At 39.3% G+C, this 20,913-nt stretch overlaps 1 protein-coding gene across 4 annotated transcripts; it reads right to left on the minus strand.

Annotated features, from left to right (window-relative positions):
• RNF32 (ring finger protein 32) lies at positions 1 to 20,582 on the minus strand. Of its 4 annotated transcripts, none has more exons than XM_083406726.1 (9): positions 20,405 to 20,582; positions 17,026 to 17,106; positions 16,208 to 16,478; positions 13,561 to 13,703; positions 12,647 to 12,679; positions 11,356 to 11,480; positions 9,857 to 9,965; positions 3,482 to 3,649; positions 1 to 653 (listed from the first exon to the last, which is right to left on the minus strand). In XM_083406726.1, the coding sequence occupies exons 2-9, from the start codon at positions 17,047 to 17,049 to the stop codon at positions 414 to 416; spliced, it is 1,113 nt and encodes a 370-aa protein (XP_083262852.1). In that variant the 5' UTR covers positions 17,050 to 17,106; positions 20,405 to 20,582; the 3' UTR covers positions 1 to 413. The 4 variants fall into 4 exon arrangements, with proteins under 4 accessions (XP_083262852.1, XP_083262853.1, XP_083262851.1 ...); XM_083406727.1 differs by having other exon boundaries at positions 20,105 to 20,418; XM_083406725.1 differs by lacking the exon at positions 20,405 to 20,582 and having other exon boundaries at positions 17,026 to 17,119.
• Between the last annotated feature and the right edge of the window lie 331 nt (positions 20,583 to 20,913).

Genomic DNA, 20,913 nt, shown 5'->3' on the forward strand with positions numbered 1-20,913 from the left:
TGTAAATCAATGGCTATGTTTTAATTAAGGCCTGGTAAATCCTTCCCCCATAAATCTGACATCTCTTCCACCCCTTTCCCGATTATGGGAAGATATGCTGTATCCAATACTATAAAAGCCCATCCCACTCTGACTTGCCAGAAGGCCAGTGACAGCAATCTTTGGTTATAGACATAAACATATGCACAAAGGAAAAACTTGTGAGGCAGCTTTTGCTGAAAATGATAAGTAATTAATATATACTTGAAATATATTAATATTTCTATAATACACATTCAACTAAGGCCTACTCAAAGTGGACCCATTAAAATTAATGGACTTAAATTTCAACGGGTCTGTTCCAAGGAATATGACCAGCATTGGATACAACCCAATGCCTTTTTTCAGTTACCTTGAACAATTATATTAAAACATTAGTTAAGTATTTTCTTCTGATAATGGGAGCGGCATAAAGGACATATGGGTCTTTCTCCCAAGGAGAAGTCTTCAAATGCTTGAACACAGGTACTATGAAACATGTGTGAACAGGAGAGCAGAACAGTCTTGCTGGAGCATGATGGGTAGCTGGCTTGGGCAATTCCGTCCTGCAGGTGAGTGGGGTAGATGAGCGGCATAATGCAAATTGGGCAGTCAACTATGTCTTGCCGGAACGCCTGAAACAAAGAAAATGGTAAGCATAGAAAACACTGAACTGGCTTAATAGCAGCACTTTGTATTCATACACAAAAAAGTCCAAAAGAACGCGAAAAAAAGAGAAAGAAAATTGGCTTTGAAATCTTCACTTTTGCAACAGCTCTTAAGCTGACAGAACAGTTGAAACTGGAATTATACTAGACTACACCAACTTTTGCAGCACTAAAGTCTGTCAGTCATTTCTGGTCAAATAAAAAAATACTCAAAATGTTTCACTGATGAAAGATGGAGAAAATAAATATTTAAATGTAGGAAAGAGTTCTAGTGGGTTTGTAGGGTAGGGCAATATCTGGTTTTCAACATCACGATACAGCATCAGCTAAATATCATGATAAAATGTAAGGAAGTAGATTTAATAAAAATAAATAAACTCCCATAGAATATATTTAATATATTTTCAACTTATTTAAGAGTAGTTTAAGTGATTTACTAGTCAAGTTGCATCTTCTTCCCCACTCGAAGGTCTAAGTGGAATCTATGCATGCATAAGCCCAATTTCTACTTTCCTGGGAGTAAGTTTCATTGAATTCAGTAGGGCTTGCTTGTGAGCAGACACTCATTTGCTTGCATTGCTTACAGACACACTCCCCATCATTCTCACATGGTACCCAACCTTCCATTTCGGCATAAGGCAGGCAGCTAATCTTCTCCCCTCCATCCCCCTCCACAGAAGGGCTCCCCCAAAACCCCCATACTACCAATCTCTCCCTTTTTATTAAAGAGAGGGAGGGAGGGCAAGCAAGCAAAGACTGTCTCCTTTAAATCAAATTTTAAAATCTTCCTTTTTAATATGGAGGAAAGCTACTTAGGGGAAACCAACAACATAAACACCACCAGAAAATAAAAATGAAAACTCTACCCCATCTTTTTTTCACCAGTGGGGGGTGAGTGTGAGGGAAGAAAGAAGAGCTTTCCAGTTCTTTTTTTACATTCTGTCTACTTTGCTGCTGGATCTTTGATTGTCTAGCCTGGAGGGTGTGTGTGTTCCTCCTGGACTGTTAGCAGGCTCTGCATAATTAGCAGACCTCTTGGGCGAGAGCAGGAAGTTAGGCTTAAAGAGTTGGTTTGTGTGTTTGCAAGGGGTTACCAACAGCCAGCCACTCTCCTTATTTCTCAGTGAGGTTGAGTGAGAACAAAGCAGAGAGAGAGAGATGGTGTGGAAGATACTGGTTAAGCTTAAAGAGTTTGCTGGTTTGTGTGAGGGGTTTGGAAAGAGTGAAGAGTGAGAGAGCAAACAAAGCAGGAGAGCTGATGCCTGCAAAATATCAGCTGAGCTACCCTCTGGGAAGCTGTCAAGTCTCCACCTTTTGTTCTTGGTATATTGCCTTGTTGGAACACTTATCACGATACCATTTCAATACCAGTATTTGAGATGGCAATTTATTGCACAGCCCTAGTGGGTTGTGACTATTAAGATCGGGTAAAGAATCTCTGGCCCACAAGCCTAATTTCTGCATTTATAAAAGTATTTCTGTACCATCGTATAAAATATCCTGGTGCTCAACTATAAAATATAAAACACATTTTAAAATCCTTAAAGTGACTTGCTAATCAAATTAATCAGCTGCAAATACCTGTAGGCATAATAAGGTCTAAAGTCACAAGCAACGATACCTGTCGAATCTCTGCTGGAAAGTGTGCCATAGCATGGTAGCAGTGACACAAAATACCTAATTTTTAGCAGAGATTGGTTGGGCCTCTGAAACATGGACAGCAACTACCGTATTGGCCTGAATATAAGCCTCACTCCCCCCCCCCCCATTCTGACCATGAAAAGTTAAAATGTGGCTTAAATTCACAACCTTACAAAAATTGGCTTTTATGATATCGCTGCTGAAATAGACATACGGTAAAACTGAACAGGTGTGAGTGCCCACAGAATTTTAAGGGAGCAGCTTATATCCGGGTATTGTGTCCCCCCCCCCCCGACTTTTAAAGGTGTGGCTTATATTCGGGTGCGGCTTATATTCAGGCCAATACGGTAACTGCTCCTTGAGATGATCTCTCTGATCAAGCTGGGGTATAAGGGTTCAAGAGGTCCTTAAGGTACGTTCATGCGTCTGAATTTGGCCCATTCTGAGCACACATACTGATCTGTCAACTGACCTTATATGATCACAGAGGTCTCTTTATTTCCAAGTTATGGTGCTAAGCACTACAGCTCTTAAAATCGGAGATTAACCTGAACGTGTTCCTGGCTTGAAATCTGAATTGCCTGATCATATGATGTAAGATGGATAGGTCCCTCAAAAATAGCCCATGGAGGGCGGGTGAGTTCTGATCAAGCCCTGGCACTGAAAATGGTTCCCTGAACTTGCTCAATGGGTTAGATCACTAAGATGCCAACACTGAATAGGATGAAGGGTTAATGCAGCAAATCAGGTAACTACGCTTTGTGCTGGACAGGTGGTAGAACTCTAAGGTAGATTATGTTAAAGCTTCAAGAACGAGTTGGCATTGGCAACCACCAATAGCTGGCTTAGCTGTCTGAACAGGGCACACTGATAATTCTGTGTGCAGTGGTGTATAGTGGAAGCAGTTTTGGACTTGGATCAGAAAAAGTAGTCCACCACTTTGTTCAACTCCTAAGCTCACAGATAATGATGCAGAAGTAGCCCAGCCAGCCAATCCTCCCACATGGGAGTAGCACATGCACACCACCGGAAAAGGGAGGACAAATAATAGGTACAAAAAAGGCTGCTACCAGTCAATTAACACAAAGCACAGGAGGCAGAGTCAGTCTTTTAGCTAGGTTGAAGTAATGCACATGTTTGTCTCTGAAACCAACCTGCATCTGTATCTTTTCCCATTCAACTTCATCTATGCCTGGGCCCAGCTTCTTGTCTAGCTGCTGAAACACGTTTTGGCTTTCAGCTACATTAGAATCAATCTCGGAGAAGAGTTCATCTATGCGGGTATCGTATGAATTCAATAATCGTTGGCAGATCTCTGAAAACTGAAAGGTAAGACAAAGATTTTACTCCCATTGTAATAGGTTGGAAGCAGATCTGAAGAGTATATGAGGCATCAGTGCCAGGGTTGCCTCCATTGCAGGGAACTAAGACACACCCTTATGGCTTAAATAATGAATCCTATTCCCTATGCACACTACTAGCTTTGCATCTGCTTCTCACCCAGGATGCGGGGCCACAATCCAGAAGGTGCTCTCAATCAGGATTAGGACCCTTTGGCTGTTTTCTACCTAAAACTGAGCCTGGCTATTTGACACTGAATGAAGTTTCCTAAATAATTTTATTTATTTATTTAATTTATTCAATTTCCATACTGCCCTTCATCTGAGAAGCATAGGGCAGTTTTTTCTTCCTGTCACTAAGACCAAAGTCAGGGTTTGCAATTCATCTATTTTTATTTATGAAGTGCTTCCCATGAAACATCCCAAAGTGTTCAGCAATAAAAACATTTATGAAAACAATTTCAAATGTGATACTGATAAAAAATCTATAGTTAAAAGGCTTGTTGAAAAGGGAAGGTGTTCAACAGACGCCAAAAATATAAATTTGTAATGTAAATTGTATTAAAAAATAAATTTTGGGGGATCCTAATGTTTTCCTTTCTTGACTGAATAGAGTGTTCCCACGTCTCCTTCACCCCGGCACTTCCCCTCCTGGGGGCTGGGGAACTTTTGGGAATGGTTTGTGATATGGTGTTGTGGGCTGAAAACAGAAGGAGAGGTGGCAGAAACCACGCCTTTCATTTACATGAATGGATAAGCAACTTAGGATCCAAGCAGTTATATGTTTTCTTCAAAGGAAAGGTAGTTAATTAATGGATAAAAGGAAAATATCCTGTTGAAAAAACTGGGATATCTTTATTTCCCAGAAAAGCTGTTTGGAAAAGAATGCTATATTTAAGAAATTAATTTTGTATCTGCTTTGTGACCTCTCTGCCCTTCAACTTGAACAACATGACAAAGAGTGGAGGCATTCTAAATATTTTTATCAATATGTAAAGCACCATCAGTCACAAGTTTTAGGCAACGCCCAAGAACGAGATTAAATTAAAGATGCACACAAAAGCATTGAGGTGAACTTTGTCCACCCAAGGGGAACCCTTTTAAAGCAATCCATCTTTATGTCAGCAAATTGCTTACTAATGTGTTGACTTTAAAGTAAAATGAAAAGACTGGAATTTACAGCATATCAATGAATCAGTTGATAAGCTTTTACTGGTTTAAAATCCTCATAGCCTTGCTGCCTGGAGCCACATCAAGTTAGCAACAGAATGTTTGCCATCTCTATGTGATAAAGGAAGTCAAATGGCTAAACAAACTCATGGACCATTATGCTGTTTGGTGAGATTTAAATTAAAATCTTTGGGAAGAAGTCACATGGTGGGGAAGGAGGATACTAGAACCAGCTGCACTGTTTTACAAATAATATACCTAGCTTCTTAAACAATTGTCGGCATTTTTAGCTAAGTTTAAGATAATGCAATGCATTTGAAAAGATTTAATTACAGCAATAAAATATCTTACTTCAATTAGATGACATATACAAGCAGAGTTCTAGATAAGGATCAAAGAAATTCACTACCAAGCACATTGAATTCTAGGCAACACTTCACTCTGTGTATACATTGGTGTTAAAAATTAGCATAGCTTGGTTGCAGTAACCTTTTGCAACCCCTTTGATGTTTATTAGTAAAATCTTGAATGGATTAATAAAAAGGCTACTGTGCCACAGTCAGACAAATAAAATACATTCTACTTAGCAGTGACATTTTAAACACAAGCTCTAACTGTAGAATTTCTTTACCAGTACAAAACCTGATCCTTCTTTTGTGTGCTACTGCCAAAGGAAGTCTATATATATTTTAATACATTTTACTCAGCCATCTTTTTGTAGCATTTTTAACTGTGTGGTTCTTTAACTTTTGAAAAGGTAAGACTTCCATATTAAAATGCTTTTTTGCAATCTAGAAACACCAGTTTTGGAGGATCACAGGGTGACATTACAATCTTATGCATGTTTACTCAAAACTAAGGCATGCAAGGACTGACTTCTAGGTAAATGTGCAGAGGATTGCAGACTAAGTGCCTTAAGAAACTGATATTTACAGTGCAATCCTATATGTTTACTCAGAATTAAGCCCCACTGATTTGGATGGGACTTACTTCTCATGTAAGTGTACTATATAGCTTTGAACCTACAGTGATTAACAGCGTGCAGAATCAGCCATAGCTTTCACTTGCTAGTAAAATACTACAGTATTTTTTGTATATATCGAATGGAAATCTGTGTGCATCTTCCTGGGTGCTTGAATTATAAATGATAAAACATATGAATAAACCAAGTTTCTCTTTAACTATGAAAGCCATCTTGTTGTTTCTGCAGGCTATGTTTTTTATCTTCGAAGTTGCTGAATCTATCAGTAGGTACTTGTAGATAAGTAATGTGAGCAACACAGATGATGCTGATAAGGACACATGCTCTTTTGGTCCTGCAGGAATGTATCCAACAATGGCAACATCATGATTTCATGGAACAGATTAAGTGGTAAGGGACTGGGAGGGGCTGGTTGGCAGGAGGCAGTACCTGTGTTTAAATTATTGTATCTTTGCATAAGTAGCAGATATATGAACAAGTCTTGTGTCCCCAAATACAGCCACTTCACTCCCCCACTTTTGTGAGCAAGCAAACATACCAGGAAGTCATCAGTTAATTATTGTTTCTCTCTCCATTTTCTATGTCACTTTCAAATCAGAAAACTACAGTTAACTGCTTTGGAAAAAGCCAAAATATGAAGCCAACTTCAAAATGCAGCTTGATATCCTAGCTTGCTCTGAAGCCATTAACTAAAGCCATTAACCATAGATTTTCTGACAGAAAGGAAAATATAATTTACCGATGACTTTCTGGTATGCTTGCATGTTGACACAAAGAGAGAAGAGCATAAGGGGGCACAAGGCTTGTTCATAGCTTTGAGACATATTGTATAGTGGAAAGTGGGGTTCAAATCCCTTAAATTTAATATTAAATATATTAATAATATATAAATAGCTAAGTTTATTACACCAATTGTCCATGTGACCATTATATCCATACCTAACTGGATAAAGTTCATACTGGTGCAAGCAGCTATGGCTCTATATTTTTCCATCCTTATATTTTTCAGGATCAAGTTGAGTGCCCATGAGACCTTGAAGTGTACACATATTAAAAAGTACAGTGGTGCCCCGCAAGACGAATGCCTCGCAAGACGGAAAACCCGCTAGACGAAAGGGTTTTCCGCTTTTCGATGCACTTCGCAGGATGAATTTCCCTATGGGCTTGCTTCGCAAGACGAAAATGTCTTGCAAGTCTTGAGATTTTTTTCCGCTCCCCACCCCCTTTTTCTAAGCCGCTAAACCGCTAATAGCCTTTTAGCAGCTAATCCGCTAATCCCTTAAGCCTTTAATAGCCGCTAATAGCCGCTAAACCGCTAATAGCGCTAATCTGCTAAGCCGCTAATAGGGTTGCTCTGCAAGACGAAAAAACCGCTAGACGAAGAGACTCGCAGAACGAATTAATTTCGTCTTGCGAGGCACCACTGTATATTTCATGTGAACAACAAGGCTGGATAACTCTGAAAAGTAGTGTGGAATGTCTGATTCAAAAGTGGAGGGCAGCACATGATTAGGAACAATGGTTTTCCATAAGGAGAACTGAATGCGAATGTGTTATTTTCTGCAGACAAGGATGATTGGTTATTACTACCTATCTGTCCATCAAACCTAGCAACCTGAATGGATGGAGCAAAGTGAGTTGCAGGTGTTTCATACCCCACTCTTGGCATAGCATTAAGTCCATGAGAAAAGAACTGTTCATATATACAGAAGAAAACAAATTACACAAATGCCAACTTTCCTAGTCTCAGGACTGTTGCTGGAACACTCCTTCATTTTCTCTTGTCAACTGAATTCTGCTCTAGACCAGGATAGAGGGGGGAAACGGATGCCTTCTTACTCTTTGCTCAAGGACAGTGTGTAGACCACATTGAGGGTATAAAATACTGTCCTGCATTCTGGTCCTTTTAATAAGACTAGGTATTAGAGCAGGCCTTCCCCCCCCCAAGGGGCTCATGGATCAACTGCCGTTCCTTCCATGGCTATTTGCAACTTCCTGAGAACTTCCTGGCAGTGCAGAGAGAGGAGGAAAAATATGTACTAGGACTGAGGAAAAAATAGAGACTAAGAAAAACGAATTAAAGAGTTAACAGTTACAATGTAACACTGTTAATATAATGAAGCTGCCTCTTATGTACAAGGCATCTGAGTGGTTTTAGTAGTGTGCCCGTGTTAGAAAGAAGTAGCAAGGATACGGCAACTAAGAAAGAGTTGGTATGACTGATCAGATTTTTTTAAATAATGAAAACAGAAGAAAATCTGTAGAAGGAAAAGGCAAAGTTTACTTTATGGAGGGTCTGAGGGGCCTGAACACCTATTGTCGTGTTTTTGTTGAAATTAATATGAAAGCTTCCTTGTATGTGAGCTGTGTAGTTCAGTATTTCTCAGCCAGGAGGCATCCCATCTCCAGGGGCGTATGAAGATATTCTGTGTGTGGGTGTATTTCCCAAAAAATATGTACAATATAAGTAAAAAACTGAACAGCAGGAAATTTCCATCCATTTGAACGTTAAAATAAAATAATTAGGGAAGTTGGGTTTGAAGTTAGTGGTGGGATTTCTGTACAGTGGTACCTCGGGTTAAGTACTTAATTCGTTCCGGAGCTCCGTTCTTAACCTGAAACTTTTCTTAACCTGAAGCACCACTTTAGCTAATGGGGCCTCTTGCTGCTGCTGCGCCGCCGGAGCACGATTTGTGTTCTCATCGTGAAGCAAAGTTCTTAACCTGAGGTACCATTTCTGGGTTAGTAGAGTCTGTAACCTGAAGCATGTGTAACCCGAGGTACCACTGTATTAGCTAAAATGGGGCATCAGTTAAAACAGGTTGAGAAGCACTGCTCTAGATCACGGCCAGCGACTACGATTATGCAAGCTGTGGCTCAGCCAACTCTTCTTTATATTTAGCTTTCTACCTTTAATTCCATAAGTGCATATTTTCAAGTTGTACAGATTGCATTTTAAGATTAAGACTGAAGCTTGATTAACATGTTACGTTTTGATGTGATAAAGTCACCTTGAGGTGATTTCCCCATATCAGTTTTGAGAGGCAAATATATTGTTTAAATATGCCCTCACATGGTGAGAGCTAGTAATTACTGTGACACAGTAAAGCATTGAAGCAATTTTTTTAACTAGGTGTGGGAAGATTCAAACCACGCATCTTAGATTGTAACTGATGCAGTAAAGTCAACTCGGAGTGATTTTGCTGCATTGAAAAGCAACATGATTGAACCTGAAAGGTCAGAAAGACAGAGAGCATGATGGGTGAGAGGACATGGTTTCTTACTGTCATAATCATTATTTCCTTATACATATGCTCTTAATACCTGCAATTACTTTGTGTCTCTAACGCTGGAATGAACGCTGTTGTTATTCTACATAGAAGAGATATCCATAAAAATAGATAATATGTGAATGATTTTTGGGAACTGAATCATATCATTAGAAGGGCATTGGATACAGTTTATGTATGAAACATGACTTTGTCTAACAATTAATCCTTTGAGAATATAATAAGAAAATTCCACAAAACTACGAAGTGTAAGATTCCCGCAGAACTAAGAATAACTATTTGAAATTATTTGAAAAACATTTTTGTTTTCAGCTATTGAACTATGAAAGGCATTTGAAATTATTCCACATGGTAGTGTCCCCAACATATTTTTGTGTAGTGAACTGCTACACAAAGTGGAGACCTTCCTTCTCACTATCCCATAGGTAAAGGTCTAAACTAAAACTGAGATTAAATCAGAAGCACTGTAGCTATCCAGCTCTTCCACCATGTACTGTATAGGAGAAAAAACAACAGAACACCTACCTGCAAGTTTGACTAAACATAAAATGCATGCAGAAGAGAATCTCCAGGAAAAACCCAGAGTCATTATATACTTTTTAAACGTTATCATGGTGTATTAGGTTTCTGATGTATAAAGTATTAACTTATTAATAAATGCTGGACTTGTTTTGTTTTTATAGCACTATAATTTGAGGTTGAGGAATCTGGGGAACATTGTGAAGAATTAAAAAATGCTACACATACCTTTTCTTCAAAGAATTTCTTTCTTAATTTGGCATCTTTTGGAGGCACTGTTTTTCTTAGCTTTTTATACCATTTCCTAACAATATGCCCCCGCCAAAAAGCTTGAATTCTGTAGCAAGAAAAGATACAGATTAAAACACCCAGATTAAAACACCCAGAATGAAGGCTAGAAATAGGGCTTTGCGAGCTTTGGTGGCTCCTATCTTGGGACGCGGGTGGCACTGTGGGTAAAAGCCTTAGCGCCTAGGGCTTGCCGATCGAAAGGTCGGCGGTTCGAATCCCCGCGGCGGGGTGCGCTCCCGTCGTTCGGTCCCAGCGCCTGCCAACCTAGCAGTTCAAAAGCACTCCCGGGTGCAAGTAGATAAATAGGGACCGCTTACTAGCGGGAAGGTAAACGGCGTTTCCGTGTGTGGCTCTGGCTCGCCAGAGCAGCGATGTCACGCTGGCCACGTGACCCGGAAGTGTCTCTGGACAGCGCTGGCCCCCGGCCTCTTGAGTGAGATGGGCGCACAACCCTAGAGTCTGTCAAGACTGGCCCGTATGGGCAGGGGTACCAAAAACATAATAATAAAAATCTTGGGACTAACAAACAGGATGAAAAAAGAGCTCATTTCTGTCAGTGGTGGCTACTTTAGAGGAATGGCTCTCTATTAAATGGAGCCAAAACTGCTAAGCAAATTTATGTGGCCACCATGCATCCAGAATGCATTTGCACCACTTATTGTTTTTCGTCTTCCACCACTACTAGAACATGACAGGCTCTCCTACAGCAGCAAAACATAACCCTGACTGCGAGCTCCTGACTAGACACTTCCATTTTTTACTATTTCACACCAATTACTGCTACTACAAGTTAGAAAGATTTTCTATAAGTAGAAACATTTTTATGGTCTTTCTTTTATCTTTAAAATCTTGCTAGCAGGTCATTTGGTTTCGCATACATCTACCATCAAAAGCAGTGGTGTCCAAACTTTTTTCAAAGAGGGCCAGATTTGATGAAGTGGGGGCCGACCAAAGTTGTTCAGCTTTTTTTAGGATTGAAGTTGTTGATTAAACCAACCGGCAGGCTGAATTAGGCACCCGGAACAGACTTGGGTGGGACATGCCTGATCAGAAGCAAGATTTCCCAAGAATGATAATTTCTAACTACTATTCCACTGCGCCAGTAGAGGCACTTGCATGAACCACATGGTCTGGAATGAGCCTGGCAAATGATTACACATTTTCTTAGCAAAATCAACCTTACTCTAAAATTAACTTGGGATTTGGCTCAAAGTGAAAATTTCCATAGAAGCTTTGCATCTCTGCTTAAATATGAGACGATTAAATTGTAAAAATTAAATGTTAACCATTAAAATGTAAATAAAAAAGTTAAAGTATCATTCTCTAGCTCTGGTATAACATTGCACCCATCACTGTGGAGTGTCTTCTGTGTGTGCAGATCTTCCAATAAATGTTTCTCAGTGAAAACAGTTTTGTCATTTGCCAGTCATCCTTACCTTGTAGCACACTTTATTTTAAATAGGCGTGCTCCATCATGAATTACTCGGGTCTGATACTGGATCTTTCTACACATTGGACAGGTCTTTTTACCTGCAAATCTTTCAAAAGCTTTCAGGCATGCCTAGAAAAATAACATTCAGTTTTACCTTTAAATCTGCTTGAAATGTGTTCTCCCCCACCACCCCACCATCTTTATACATACGAGTTTGTGGGTACAATTTATGCAAAGCTTGCATAGGAACTAGCAGCAGGGGAAAGCGAATGTACATGATGCTAAAATTCTGGAAATAGGTTATTTCAAAGTAATGGAATTGGAATGAGGAGAGGAGTTCCTACAATTCCTGATCCGTTTCTGTTCTTCCTATACTTCCATGTTGTCTAGGCACTTTTTGCCATTAGAGCACTACTAAACTGCCAATTCCAGATTTATTTTTATAAACAGTGTTGGCTCTTTAAGAGGAATATCATAATATTAATAAAACTATTGTAATAAAATAAATATGAAGCAGCTAGAGTAAATAAAAGAGCCATGCATAGTTAAATGTTGCAAATTGTTTATTCTTATACACAGTTAAATCTTTTACATTGTTGATTCTGATACACTTAACTATTAAATGGAATGCAACTCTAGGTCCACTGACATAACTAGAACCTCAAGAGTGCATAACTACATGCAATTGTGGTACGTTTGCCTTTATATATATGAATGATAACATTTCATAATAAGATAAAGGACACTGATCCATCTCACATATAAATCTAAGCCAAACTATGGCTCAGTGTGCTCTCTTGGAGATCACATTTTTTTTGTTCATTCTCCAGTCCTACCATGGAGAACTAAGCCATGGTTTAATTCAGCACATCATCTGAACCTGGGCTCATGGTTTATCTTGCTTCAGACAAGCTATGCGCTGTAAACCAAGATAGGCTCATGATTTACAACATGCCATTGTTGTGTTAAGGAGACAAATCATGAGTCTGGGTTTGGGCAACACACTATGTTGAACTGCAGCTAAGCTTACAGAAGCAGAAGCAGCAGGAACAGAGGAGGAGCAAAACAGCCAGAATCTTTTCTCCAGGAGTTCATGTATTCCTGCTAAACCACGGCTTGGCTTAGTGTTACAAGAAAGAGCAACTATCTCCGAACAGTATATCCTCAAATTATTTCAACTTGTGAATCTTAGAAATAAAAGCCCGACTTCAACACTTTAAATTCACATTAGTTCTACAATGTACAAGACTGTTTTGATGCATATTTCACTTTTAATAAACGTAGGGTTTACTTACTTTGTGAAACACATGAGAACATGACAGCAGCACCTGTTAGGAGAGAATAAAAACATCTTGTGAAACTTAAAAATTCAAAAAATATATACTACTCTTCGTATAACTAGTGAAAATTGCCAAAGGCATGTCAGATAAATAGCTTTCCTTGAAGAAATAGAATATTTAGGGCTGAATCACAATTTGTAATTCTTTATCTAGCAAAACTTACATTAACAATTTGGGGGATTTGGCTAGAATAACAATCTGCAACTTCAGACCAAGAACAAAAAGTTGCAGTAACTACTTGGAAAAGTTGTTTCCTAACCTATATTGGCTTTCCCTTAAAAGCGTGATTGCAAGCAATTAAGGAATTCTACCTTAGTGCAATCAAAATTCCTAAAAATGATCATGAACTCTGCTCAGGAAATGGTGGTGGTGGTGGTGGTAATAATAATAAGTTTTTATTATTGACTGTAATAAATAAACTTAAGGATCTTCTTCCAAAGTTTTTCAACTCCTGTGGCCTGCTTCTCCCTCCCCCCCCCCCCCCCCGCTCGTGGTTTACAAAAATTGTGCAATTTTTGAGCTACTTCACAAGGCCTAAACCTGAGCTATTTATAGTAGCTACACAAGGTACTCTGTATTAAAAAGCATGTTCCAGCTCTTTGTTGACCGAAGACTACTTGGGGAAGTGGAATTCAATGCTTGCTCAGGAGTAGCAAACTATTCCATTCTCACAGAAACGTTGGTAAGTGGTCCAACTTTTCCTATGCCCAACTTCAGCATACATTCTATCAACACACATTGATACAAAAAGACCCTGTGCAGTGGCAAAATGATATAATTTAAGTTTTGCTATCTTTGACTGTGATTTCAGTCCATATTTCAACATATTCAAAGGATAAGCTGACTTAATGTTAAGAAAGACAAAATACCTGTGGCTGAAGTGCAAACTCTTCTCTGCATATGGCACAAGGTTGAACTGAATCTCCTTGTTTTATGGATCGTTGTTTCACATGTTCCCATTCCTCAATGGTTAGTGGCATGGCAGGAGGTTCCACCAACCCAAGTTGCTGAGCTATAGACACAAAGTCCCAAAAATGGTAATGACATTGACACACATTAAAGCTTTTTCCTCATGGAAGCTTTCCTCCTTCTGTGTATACAAACATACATCCATATACCATGCCAGCACAGGTTTGAAAATAATGGATTCAATGAAAGTAATAGAATAATAGGCAATCAGTGAATTAAACTTTATTTGTCCCTTTTTAAAATGGAATTTTGTTGGATAGAGTTCTTTCAGACAGTGTGCAGGCTGGCTTTAGTCCCACAAGAAACCACCAAAAATTAATGCTTTGTGCATGTGCACATACTAAATTTATTACTAATCTGAATATTAAAATCTACATTTAAATGAAAAATTAATTGATTTGTTTTATGAACCCTTAAGTCTCACTTATTCAGAGTGGCAGATGTGCCATCTGAAAGCAGCACGCAACAGGTAAACTATAGTTTTTTTAGGCAAGCAAAACCTCTGAAAACTCTTCAACTGAAGTTACTGAGAGAATATGTGCAGTGCAGGGTGCCAACAAACAAAATCCTGAATCAAAATTAGATGGTCAGAACATCTTAGTTTGTAGACTTCAGATCCCATCCCTGTATGTATATTTGTATTTACCTACAATAGCACGGAAACCATTCCATGTTATGACTCACAGAAAGTGCATTGAACAATTAAACAAATGCAGACTGATCAACTGATTGTAAATTTCTTGGAACTTGGAGGCTTATTTGTTTGAACCAGCAGAAGGTGTGATTCACCCTTCCACCTAGTATCTTGGTCATCAAGCCAGTTCAATGAAGTGTTATTTGAAGGCAGTTATTAATCCTTTTTGCAGTTCTGAAAGATGTAGCAGGCTTTAATGTTTCTGAGAAATCCTTTGTCATTTATGAATTGACTTTCCTCGTATATTGCACAATAGCGGCAGCAAGCCCAATTTGGGCCTATACAGTATGACTGCGCCAGAGATTTGTGTGCATGTCCAATCTAGATCCCTCCCAATTCTGATGGCTTTTTATTTGCTGTGCAGCTTAAAGGTGGGGTGCAAGTGCTTTAAATATACAAACAAATGTAAGATGCTTTTTTAAAAATGCAGTTGAGATATTAGCAGAAAGAAAGCTGCAGAAGAGGTCCAAGATGTAGGATGATGTACGGAAACCAAGATCTTAACAATTTTTGGCAGGGCTGAACTATGAAGTCCCTTTGCCCAGAGAGTTATGTGATTGCATACCTACATATCTTAATGAGCTTCCAGTTGCAGACTTCTAAACATACCTGTAAGTATCTAATGTGCTTGCAGGATTAGAGTTTTAAACCTCTGGAAATGCTTGAGTCACATTTTTTAAGTGCCGGGGGAAGGGATTGAAAGGGAAAGAAAGGCTAAATGCTTTTCTATTATTGGGTTAATAAGAGTGTGCTAGAAACTTTAGGAGTCAGAAAAGTGTAGACATTTGAGCTGGGCAGGCCTTCCTGATTGCCAGATAATATAACATGTTATCTCATGGCAATATTATGTGTTGCCTGTGCAACTCCTGTTTCCTGAGGCAGGATTCTAAGCTTCTGCATCCATGTGTTTTTATTATGAGACACGTCTGCTTCTTGATTTGAAGTGTTTAACTACAGGCATTATTCATGGGTTTGCCCTAAAATCATTATGAAAACATAACTTGTAAAGTTTTGAGCAAGGGGTAGGTAAAGGTTAAGTAAAAGTTTTATGCCCAGACTAGTAACTGCCTTTTGAAAAAGCAATAGTTGCCCAAGTGCTTATCCCACCTGCAGTAATAATGCAACTCTAGATGGTGCTAATACAGTTTAATTGCACTGTATTTTCAGTTCACTGATATAAAGAACTCTCTTTCAAAAAGTTATTTATTCTGGAAGGATTGTCTTTTGCTATTCTTTATCACAGTGGCAATTTACATATATGGGTGAGGAGGAAACAATACATTCTTTTACAGACATTGCCCCTTAACCCAAAGCCAGAGCTACTATTTTAAAGAATGAAGTCACACAGTATATTATGCATGCAAATAAGTCCTAGCCTTCGTGAGATACCTCTTTGTGTTAGCAAACATAATGAGTGAACACAATTATCAAAGATATAGTCAGCACCTTATGCGGTTTTCCCCCTCAACCACTGTAATTTATTACATTTCAACTGAAGGTAATCATAGCCATATCAATTCACAAATTAGGTTTTCAAATCCCTAGCATTTTTTTCTTTTTTTACCCTAAATCTTGAAATGAATTAGCCTTGGTCTTTAAAAGTTTCCTTCTACTTATCATATTTAGAACCTCCATGTTCAGAGACAGTATTTTCTCTGAATAGTAGATGCTTAGGCAAACCAGGTCAGGCTGTCTTTGTGCCCTGCTCATAAGCTTCCAAACAGTGCAGACTACATGGGTCTACTTGTAAGGACAAGTAGGAGTCTTCTTCTGCTTTGTTGCAATATGGAAAAAAAATACTTATTATAATTTAATTAATATTCTGTCAAATAACACATTGTAACATAATTTACCTAACGTGAGAGGCTGAGGACAAGGATCAAGAACATACTCCTTTTCTGGATCTTCATTTTTTTGTTGGTGCCTGCTTGTTTTCTTTAGTCCAGTATCAACTACTGCTCTGACTGTCTCCTTCTTCACAGGTTTGTATGAATTCTTTTTACTCTGTGTCTTTGACTTAAAAGGATCTGCTAATGAAAGATTCTGCAGCTGAAGATTATGTAAAATGTGATCTTGTAATGCCACGGCGGTAAGTGCTACAGAGTCTCGTTTGGAGGAACTCCCCTAAATAAAGTTTCATAATTATTATTATAAATTACTTCTGTATGTGTACGTTATGTACTGCATATTAAACAACAAAAGAAATTCAGCCCTTAGCCAATGATGGTTTTTTCGCTTGACAGAGGCTTTATACTCTTACAACTCCCATGCTTGAAGTCTTACTAATATACAATTACCATAATATGAAACATAAGATTGATGTTTGACACATCCTAACTTTTACTTATATAAAGGCAAAAGAAATCTTTGATTTATCATTTATATTAAATAAAATAGCAGCAATTTTTAAACTTTTAATTACTGAACCCATAATTATTATGTGCAATAAACTCATTATGAACTATAAAAGTTTGACATGCCTAAACATATTTTGTTTCGATGTAATTAAAAACCAAACCTTAGGCTACTCTTGCCTTCCAAAGCAACTACACATTAAAAAAACCCCATGTCAGTAGATAATATTCTACATACATCAAATGGGCCTATTTATAATACCTTATTGTAAAAGTTACAATTTTTAGCATGTTTTACAACCATACAATTCATGCACCTTGCTATACTTTGTTTGCATCATGGAACTGGAGGCAATGATGATTTCGTTATCTTCAGTATGGAAGGATGCTTCACTGATCTAAACATTTGATAGAACAGACTGTCAAAATTGTGTCCTAAAACAACAAATACAAACACTGGAGAAGTAATTGGAATGATAACCCAAAATATAATGTGTATGTAGCACACTGGCACATGTTGAAGTTGCTCTATGAGACAGGTGGGGCCAGTCTATTATGCCATGAGTCAGTTTCAGCGTCACAGCTGAATGCTATAAAACAGGCATGCCTATTTCTGGTGACATATGTGGTAGACAAAAAGTCTTCAGGAATATATTTGGAAGAGCTGATCTCTCAAAGACTTAAGTGAGCTCTTATAAAATACATTTCTCAGTTCTTCAATTGTTCCAACAGTTTCCATGTCACAGGTTTAACATTATTTTTCATTGTTGCTTGGCCATCCTAGATGGTTGACCAAAACCTGAAGAAAGCTGCTTTCTTCTAAAATGTTTCAAATAGTCTACATTTTCTATTACATAAAAAACAATTTATTAACTTAAGATTTCCTCTTGACTTCTTTAATAATATTCAAAGCATAACTGACTAGATGAGCTACTAGTTCCTTTATTCTTCCACAATATAAAAATCTTCTTTCTTGGTCATCTTCTGTTTCTAATTGTCTCCCAGTACTACCTCTACACTCACTTATGGTATCTTCTTATTAATCAGAAACCTTGGCCTCCCCATTTGCTAATCTTTGCTATAACCAAAAATCTTACCTTTTTTTGCGAATTATCTGTAAATATTCAACCACATTACTATCTTAAGGATATAATTCCAAGCATAGTTACTTGAAGTAATTATTACTTTAAATCAACAGGACGTGCTCCAAAGCATGGACAGGACTGAGCAGCAACATTTAATTAGACAAAATCTAGTAAAAGATAATTGCAACTAAATCCCTTTGAAAGCAACGGGATGTGAGTTTGTTGTAACTAAGCTAGGCATCATTTCTTTTAGGGGGACTTCAGAACAGACTGTTAGTGGATTGTGTGATTGTGTCCATTGTGGTTTTCCCTCTACTGGCACCCAACACCCCATAACACTGTGCTTTATTTATGATTCCTACTTCAATCACCCCCCTCCACTTCTCTCTATATACAACCTCTTAATCTTATGAACACATAAGATGCATTAACAAGAATTTAATTTTATCCTGATTTTTCAAAAGCTCAAGTACAATGTAGCTCTCCTCTAACTTTCACTAAACTGACCAGCAAAAACATTGTCTGGCAGGTAACTAGTATTGCATTATGCACCTGCCAGACTGGCTGGGCCAGGCTCTGTCCAGATGAATGCTGGGAAGCCAGTGGCCTTCTAAATATTGGTGTACTCTCACTCCCATCATCCTCACGTCTAAAAGGCCTCTAGTCAGGGGACATGAGAATTGTAGTCCACAACATCTATAGGGCAATAGGTTTCCGAGCTGTGCTCTATACTACTTCTACCTGTTCATATTTTTCATCACAGCCCTTTAATCTACATCTTCCTACTGAAGCTAAGCCTAAATAAGGACATCTGAAATGGATGTGTAATCTTCCTTTGCCATCTTCCTCTTCTATAGCAAACTTTGGAATACAGTATATAACTTCTTTGGTGCAGGGGACTCTTCATTTTACTGTGATACCAAATAAAAGTTTGATTTGCTTTTTATAAAACTGATTCTTCCTCTGGGTTCCTCACTTGGATATAATAATGCCAGAAGGTTTTGCATGCTCCTCCCAACTTTTCCATCTTTTAAAAATTAAAAATTAAATTTAAATGTTTTTACTCACTGATCCCATAGGGCCCCAGCTCTAATACTGTGGTGCTAAAAGGTTTATTATTATTAAAAAATCCAGTCCTCTAGATCTAGAATCTCTCCATTTAAGGAAAGGTCACTGTTATGCCAATCTGTGTTGTGACCTGTACTTCTAAATTTGTCCTTTTAAAAATAAATCAAGAATTGGCCCTGTGCATTTTGACACACAGCCTCTGGAGCGCTGACCATGAATGCAAAAAGTTATCCACCCCTGGTTTAACAGCTGGTTGTTTTAAATCAGGGCTCCCTCTGGTTGTTGTTGGAATTCAACGCCAACCAACTTTCAAAAAATAATGTTTTTACTGATCATTCTCACAGGTCCCTTGCTGTGATTCCAAAAGGTGAGTCTCACCCCTGATTTGGTATCTTGTCATTTTAAATCGGGGATCTCTCTAGGTGTAGTTGGACACCACCTCAGCTAATGGTGAGGGGAGTTGCTATGCCCTTATAAAATGTGTGTTTTTTTTTGGAGGGGGGGGGCTACTGGCTTGTTGTTTTGATTTTTATTATGTATTTTGTGGTTTTATATCTTGATTTTATTCTGTGAACTGCCCCAAGACCCACAGGTAAAGGGCGGTATATAAATTCAATAAATAAAAATAGAGGGCTACATATTTTCGCATCCCAGTTTAAAATTATTGTAAAGCACTTTGAGCATGAAACGCATAGCATAAATGAAACAGAAAAACTTTACAAAGAGTCCAGTGGTGTCATAGGAGCAAACTCCTAGGGGTCAAGGGCCCTTTGCTCCCCCCCAAAGTTGATGGGAATTGCCTTTCGAATGGTTTGTGCATGCATCGTTTCAAGTGATCGATTATGCAGGGCAGGGATTAACTGCCCCCCGGAATACTGTATTTTATTCAAGTTGGCATGGGTAGGCAAACTAAGGCCCAGGGGCCGAATCTGGCCCAATCACCTTTGAAATCCGGCCTGCGGACAGTCCAGGAATCAGTGTGTTTTTACATGGGTAGAATGTGTCCTTTTATTTAAAATGCATCTCTGGCTTATTTGTGGGGCATAGGAATTCGTTCTCCCCCCCCCCCCAAAAAAATATATAGTCCGCCCCCCCCAAGGTCTGAGGGACAGTGGACCGGCCCCCTGCTGAAAAAGTTTGCTGACCCCTGGTTAAGAGTGTCCACTCAGGGCAAGGGAGACTGTATCAAACTTCCACCATCAGCCAAGCAGCTCACTGATGGTGACCAATCTACTGAAGTTACCTCACAGGCTTTTCGTTAGGATAATGAGGAAAGAGGACGACGTGCGCTACTTGAAGCATTCTTGGAAGAAAAGCGAAATGTTGGTTTTATTTTATTTAACTAATTTGTGGAGGGAAGGCTCCAGAGCGGCTTACAAACGGCCAAAGAAAAGTCCCTGCCCTCAGGCTTGTGCTACATAAAAGAAAAGGAAAAAGGGTCAGGAGGGAGGAGGAAAGCAGCAAACTCTTGGATATGAATGATGTAATAAACAGATTAACAGTAGTTGCCCCCGCTCCAGATTCCCCCCCCCCCCCAGCTTGCCTGCCTCCCGCGACGTTTCTCTCCCTCGCCCCTTCCAACACTCCGACCTGGTCAACCGCTCTTTTCCCCCCTCAGGCTCGGCCACGCGCCCCGTTGCTAAGCGACCAGGCTCGCCCAAACAGACTCTGTGCCCGCGCGCGTGTGTTTTAGCGAAGAGCGCGGCGCGCGCGCGCGCGGGGGCCCACCGGCGACGGAGACAGTTGAGCGCGAGCGAGAGAGATTCGTTGTGATTGGAGGTTTCAGCGCGCGCGCGCGCCTCCGACGAAACGAACGTCCGCGGCGCGCGGGAGAAGACGCAAAGCGGCGAGGAAGAGGGAAGGCGCAGGCGCGTACGCACCTCTGGCGGTGGGCGGCTCAGGTGGATCCGGCGCGTGGTTTACATTAAATGCTGCTGCTGCTTATTTTGTTAGGAGACCGCAGTAGAACGTGGTTCGATTGGAGGAGAGATGGAGGGTGGTCGGTCTACGAGACCCCTCATTCTCCTAGTTCGGAGTAGCCAATAGTGAGCA

This window comes from Podarcis tiliguerta (genome assembly GCF_965153285.1).
Source record: "Podarcis tiliguerta genome assembly, chromosome: 12".
In the NCBI taxonomy this organism is placed as follows: domain Eukaryota; kingdom Metazoa; phylum Chordata; class Lepidosauria; order Squamata; family Lacertidae; genus Podarcis; species Podarcis tiliguerta.

Coding starts and splice junctions, on each gene's coding strand:
- RNF32 (XM_083406726.1), bottom strand. CDS start 17,049: ATGATGCAAACAAAGTATAGCAAG. Junction 13,704..16,207: donor TCCTCAGCCTCTCACGTTAG/GTAAATTATGTT, acceptor TTGTGTCTATAG/CTCAGCAACTTGGGTTGGTG. Junction 12,680..13,560: donor AGTTTGCACTTCAGCCACAG/GTATTTTGTCTT, acceptor CTCTCCTAACAG/GTGCTGCTGTCATGTTCTCA.